At 55.7% G+C, this 6,301-nt stretch overlaps 1 protein-coding gene across 1 annotated transcript in view; it reads left to right on the plus strand.

Moving 5' to 3' along the window:
- Positions 1-250: 250 nt before the first annotated feature.
- GRPEL1 (GrpE like 1, mitochondrial) overlaps positions 251-6,301 on the plus strand; it is an 8,435-nt gene continuing 2,384 nt past the window's right edge. Inside the window, exons 1-3 of the mRNA XM_077750414.1 lie at positions 251-331; positions 2,585-2,747; positions 3,936-4,017. Coding sequence (XP_077606540.1) covers positions 270-331; positions 2,585-2,747; positions 3,936-4,017 — 307 coding nt within the window. The 5' untranslated portion in view covers positions 251-269. The remainder of the gene's footprint in view (positions 332-2,584; positions 2,748-3,935; positions 4,018-6,301) is intronic.

A 6,301-nucleotide genomic window follows, 5' to 3' on the forward strand; every position in this document is an offset into this window, starting at 1 on the left:
CCCCTCACCTTCTGCGGCTCCGGAATGCCTAAGACTCCGCCCACCGAGAGGGGAAGTTGAGGGCTGAGGGAGCGCTCAGCAACGACCCACAATTATTGGCTGACATTTTATGTCCATCAGAAGAGAAGCGGTTACGGACTGGCTGGAGGGAAGTAGTTGGGCGGGGAAGCAGGCATAGCATCTACGCGAGTGGCCAGGCCTCCGAGGGGGCGGGTCAGAGGCCTCTGCGCATGCCTGGTGCGTGCGCAGTGACGGCGGCGGCGACAGTCATGGCGGCTCGGTGCGTGAGGGTGGCGCGGCGCAGCCTCCCTGCTTTGGCACTGTCTCTCAGGTACGGGCGCCCTGCTGCTGGTGGCTGAGGAGCGACGTGGTCCCCGGCGCCGCTCCTGCGCGTGCCGAGTCCGCGCGGCCGGCCCTGGAGCTGGGCGTGTTGGGCCCGCGGCGCGCGGACCTCCCGCGCANTTTTTCCACTCGGGCCCGAATTCTGTCTCCACCTCCGCCTTTTCCGGAGTCTCAGGTCGCTAGCGCGTCGAAGGCCGCCCCGCTGTAGAGCGAGGAATGTGTTCAGACACGTGCAGGACTCCACAGTGAAGGTCTCAAGAGCCGGTGCGCTCGCCTAGTTTATCATCGTTTTTGTTATTATTATAATTATTATTGTGTATTTACTTTGAGAGAGAGCGCACGCGCGGGAGGGGCAGGGAGAGAATCCGAGCAGGATCCTTGCGGAGCCGGAGGCGGGGCTCGATCCTACCAACCTTGAGATCCGGACCTGAGCGGAAGTCAGGAGCGGGGAGGTTAAACGAGCCACCCAGGGGCCTTGTTTCTTCTTCTCTTTATCCTGCAGCCGCTGTTTCTTCAAAGTCCTGCCTCCTAAGTCAGTGTGAGGATTTAGCGTCGTCTTTGCTGTAGGACCGGCTCAGAACCCAGTCATTTACGGAGGGGCTGCTCTGGGCCGGGTAGAGACTGGGCAGAGCGCGGGGTGGACTTTTCTGGAGGAGCTTTCTCACGCCGATGGGAGGACCCGGGAGCCGGAGAGATTACCTACCAGGAAAGCGATGTAGGGGTTTGCCAGCCTGATAAATTCTAGAAAACAAAACACGAGAACAAAGAGCAGTGACCCACCCGGATTACCTGAGTGAAAAGGCTTTTTTTTTTTTTTTTTTTTTTTTTTTAACTTAGGTAATTTGTGGTTTAGTATCTGAATTAATGGCCAGGAAAACGATCAGCAGGATGGCGCTCATTTCTGCCCTTGAACTACCTTTCTGAAAGGAAGGAGGCTCGAATCGGGGAGCGAGAGCTGAGCCGCCATCATGGCTCTGGGAGGAACAGCTCTGGGAGGCTCAGGCTCGCTCTCTGGAAAACCAGCTGGGCAGGGACTCTTCCCTGCCACCTGCTCCCAGACACTCCGGGCTGAGCCACAGGAGCCGGGGCTGCGGAGCAGAGCTGACGGGCGCAGGGACCGGGACCGTCCCACCCGGGAATCAGCACAACTGGAACATAGGACGGGTCTCAGCACAGCACACTTGGTGTTCAGATCATCAGCTGTTTTAAAGCACGAAAATAAAATACAACAGGAAGGTTAGCACAGGCCTCCCGCTAGTAACTGGGTCCTTCCGTTCTCGGGGCTGAGACACGGGTGTGCACGCAGGGTGCGTGTCCTTAGAGAGGGCCTTGCGTTTCTCCTGTTTCTCTGAGTTGCATCTCCTTCCACGCGGTACAGCGCGTCCCAGAGGAGAGTTGGACATGGTTTCTGGTGGCTGCACAGTGGTCCCCGCTGTGGAAGCAACAGTTTGTCCAGTGATGTCCCCCATGGTGAGCGTTCGTTTCCGGCCCGTTGCCGCCCTGTGCTGCCCTAAACATACCATATGCGTGTCCTCTGTGCGGACAGTCTCCCGGTCACGGAGCCAGTTTACTTCGATCTGGGAAGAAAGCGGACTATAGTTAGTTTTCAGATGGAACGGCAGTGCAATTAAGAAGAGCTCTTGGAAGAAATCGGAGTTTTAAGGCCATTCTGTCATTCATTAGAAACTTTGTGACCTTGGGCTTATCATTTAACCGTTTTCTTGTGGGGGTCAGATTGGATAAGATCTGAAGTCACTTCCAGTACTTGTTTCAGAGCTCTTTGTCTCCCCCTGTAGATTCCCCCCGCTCTGCCATCTGCAGTCCAGACTCCTTATGTGTAACTCTTATCTGGCCTTCAGAGCCCCTCTGCACAAAGCCTTTCACGGTCGTCCATTTCCCTAAAGCTGGAAAATTCTACGCTGAGCCTTCTGAAGCACATGGTTCCTCTTTTATCTTGTTTAAACCCCAAATCCTAGTACTTTGTAGACACCTTTTTTAAATGTTTATTTTGAGAGAGTGTGTGTGCAGGTGAGGGAGGGAAGAGCAGAAAGAGGAGAGAGAACCCCAAGCAGGCTCCATGCTGTCAGCGCAGAGCTTGATCTCACAAAGGGTTAGATCATGACCTGAGCCAAAACCAAGAGTTGGGCACTTAACCACCGAAACATCCGGGTACCCTTCATACATCTGACTTTGAAACAAAAAACCCATAGTCTGACTTCATCGCGTTGTGGCTTTCCCTTAGGTCCTCTCCTCGGCTGCTGTGCACAGCGACGAAACAGAAGAACAGCGGCCAGAGCCTGGAGGAGGACGCAGGTCAGAATGAACAGAAGACAGATACTCCCTCCACGGAGAAGCTGCTCCTAGACGAGAAGCTCAAGCTGGAGGAGCAGCTGAAGGAGACCGTGGTAAGGCGGCGCGGCGCTCAGGGGAAGTGTCATCTGTGGGGCCGTGGGCGAGGGTCTTTCTGATGAGTTTGGTCATTTGCCCGTCGGGACCTGCAGCGATGTCTTGCCGGGGAAGAGCCTGTGTGGCTCTGGTTGTGGCCTGAGAGTCCTCTTCGTGCGCCACACGGATGATACTAAGACCCGAGATGGTCTTTACAGTGAGCAACACTCATTTTGGCACTTGAGCCGGGTCTTAGGGGAAGACCAGGCTTGCCTGGGGCCGGAGCTGTGGTGCTTGCGCTTTCCCAGGGAGGGAGGGAGTTCAGGAACCAGCTAGAAGGACTTCCCCCACGTGAGGAGGCGTCGATGGCACAGATCAGGGTCTATAAGGATTTTTAAATAATCATATCAAGCACTTACTATATACTGGCTCTGTTCTCGCCACCTTGTGAATATTAATCCTCACAACACCCTGTGAGTCGGCTGTGGACCCCTGGTTACAAATGGGGAAACTGAGGCACAGAAAGGCTAGGTGAAGTACCCCAGGTCGCTTAGCTATCGAGGGGCAGAGCCAAGGTTTGCGCCTCAGGAGCCTTGTTCTTAGCCACAGCACTAGAGCCGCCTGCAGGCGGAAGGCAGGTGAGGTCAGGGCCCCCAGAGCCACGGAGCCCGCGTTAAGCGAGACAAGCTCGGTAGATGAGCGCGATGGGGGAGGAGTGCTGAGAAGTGACGAGGGCGCCAGCCTTTGGTGACTGTTACCCAGCAGATGTTGGGAACCACGTCTGGGCAAAATATTGAAGGTTCGTGGGTGGGGTTTAGTCTCCTTGGTGGGCGGGTGGTTTCCCCAGACCCCTCCAGGTGTGGGCACTGGGTGCGTCAGCCCTCACCAGCCTCTAGGATTCCCTGAGGTAAGGAACTTGTGCTGAGCAAGCGAGCGGCCCTTCCTCGATGGGTGATGACACCCAGAGTCGCGAGAAGGTAGATGGCTTTCCTCACCCTTTTCCCTGCTGTGCACGTGGGGGCGGTGTAAATGCAAGACCCCCAGGAAGCGGCACTGCCTGTGGTCTGAAATCCCGGACACGATGAATGTTCTTTGTATTTTGACTTAGAATTGGTTAGTATCTGATTTGGGTTTTTTTGCGAGTTTGTTCCATGATTCATTCCTGTAAATTTCTTGGGGTTTTTTTTTTTTTCTTCTTTTTTTCTTAGGAAAAATATAAGCGAGCTTTGGCAGATACGGAGAACTTGCGGCAGAGGAGCCAGAAGTTGGTGGAAGAGGCAAAATTATACGGTAACTTTAAACACCATATGACATTGATTCTAGAAAACTGGGGGCGGTGGGGGAGTGCACACGTGAGTATCAAACAGCAGCATCCCCCGGGTGAGGCCGCGGAGAGGCTGCTGATGCGTCCTCCCCAGTTGAAACGGGTCTGCGGTAAAGTGTGTAAGGAGCAGAGCTGCACTTGTAACGCACACCTAGAATTATAGGTGTAATCCCTCCGGGAGGGAGTGCTCACTGCTCTTCCACACGCAGACCTTGTTACGCTGAGGTTATCTGAGCCCACGGAGAATTCCAGCAGGTCGGCCTCCCCGATGTTCCCCTTCAGTGGCTTCAGCAGTAACCTCTTAGATCAAAGATGCTGTCTGCGTCATCACTCGTGTTACTGTCCTTCCCATTTTACGGTTGAGGTCACTGAGGCTTAAATGACTCGCCACTTGTCACAGCCAGTAAAGGGTGGTGGTGTCCGCTGAACATAAGGCTACGATTTGAGTACTCACCGAACCGTCCACGCGGAACTGGCAGGCAGGCTTCGTTCTCTCGTATCCTAGAACAACCTGGAGCTCACAGTGAGACATTGAGTACTTCGCCCAGGCACACGCGTAGGCACGCAGCCAAGTGGACACCATGATCCGGATCTCGCGCTCCCACACTGAACAGATAGCAGGTCGCTTAGACTACTTTTTCTTCCTTTTCCTGGGAATGCCATTCATCAGCTTCTCTGCCTGGCCTTCTAATGCTTGGGTCTTTGAGGGATTGGGGTGGCCTCCCTTCCTGTCGGCGTGGCCCCCCAGGAGACCCGCCCTCCGGTGCGTCGAAAAGGCATCACACACCGGTGCTTTGTGGCTCAGACGTTTCTCCTGAGTCCCGTGTGCCCTGTGTGCGCTCCACATCTTTAGCTGCAGGTCTCCCTCTATCTGTGCTTTTCTTCCTCATTGTAATAGAGGATTCGGTTCCCCATCCTGGAGCTTCTTGCAGCCCGTAATCGGAAGTTGCCCTCCTTTCCCTTGTCCTCACATGCCTCCCCCCCGGTCCAGGCCAAAGTGCTGTCAGAACACAGGCCCCACCTTCCTGCGCTTCACAGGTGACGCCGCTTTTACGGAGCGAGGGTTGTGGCAGCCCCGTGCTGAGCAGGTCACGTTTCCAGCAGTGTCTGCCCGCGGCTCATCTCTGTCACACTGTCGTCTTTCTCACGGTAGTTCCACCTCTTTATCGCTGTGTTTGTTACCATCCGCCCAGAGCTCAAAGGATGATTAGTGGTTTTTGGCAAAACGTTTTTTCAAGGTATGTAATTTTTTTCATATTTTTTCCCCCGAGAGAGACCGCGTGAGCAGGGGAGGGGCAGAGAGAGAGGGAGACACAGAATCTGAAGCAGCTCCGGGCGCTGAGCTGTCAGCACAGAGCCCGACGCGGAGCTTGAACCCACGAACCCTGAGATCACGACCTGAGCCGAAGTCGGACGCCCAACCGACTGAGCCCCCCGGGCGCCCGTGTGTGTTATTTTTTATACATGATGTTATTTTACACTTAATAGGTTACAGCGTAAGCATAATCCAGTTTGCTCTGAGAAAGCACAACGTTCGTTTAACTCCCTTCGTCCAGACGTTTGCTTGATCGGGGCGGTCTGCAGCCGAGACCGCGGGTGCTCTGACGTGCGCCTGCCCGGTGGGGCCACGTTGCGTCCGCCCATTCCGCCAGTCCATCTGGAGCCTTTGTCTACTCTGGGCCTGTCGAGTGGCCGCTCCTGAGCCCTCAGGTGATGTGGGCGTAACTTCAGGCCGTGGCTCACAGACCTCTCACCTGATTCCCAGGCTCAGTGGGGCCCCTGAGCAGCAGCTTTCCTCCGTGCCCGGGGCGCTCCTTGGCGGGGTGCGTTTCGTGAGTGTGCTTGTCGCCCGTGGGACAATCTGGCGCCTGGCTCTCAGTCCGCCCCTGCCCTGAGGGCCCGCTGTTCGGCGAGAACCCGCACAAGGTCGGCCCGTGGTAGACGCACATGTTTTTATTGAGTTTTTTATTCCATCTTACTTACTTTTTAGTTAGTTTATCTGAGAGCTAGGGTGTGCATGAGAGTGGGGGGGGTGGGCAGGGGGAGGGGGACCCCAGCAGGCTCCGCACTGCCTGCGCAGAACCTGACACGGGGCTCAGTCTTACAGACGGTGAGATCGAGACCTGAGCTGCAGCTGAGAGGCGGACGACTGACCCCAGACGCCCCGAAATCCCATTTTAAAGCAGGAGGGGGAGTGACAGGAAGTCCCCCGCAGGTGTTGCCTCCTGCAGGGGCGGGGGTGATGGGGCA

The sequence above is a fragment of the Crocuta crocuta genome, unplaced genomic scaffold (assembly GCF_008692635.1).
Source record: "Crocuta crocuta isolate KB4526 unplaced genomic scaffold, BGI_CrCroc_1.0 scaffold179, whole genome shotgun sequence".
Classification (NCBI taxonomy): domain Eukaryota; kingdom Metazoa; phylum Chordata; class Mammalia; order Carnivora; family Hyaenidae; genus Crocuta; species Crocuta crocuta.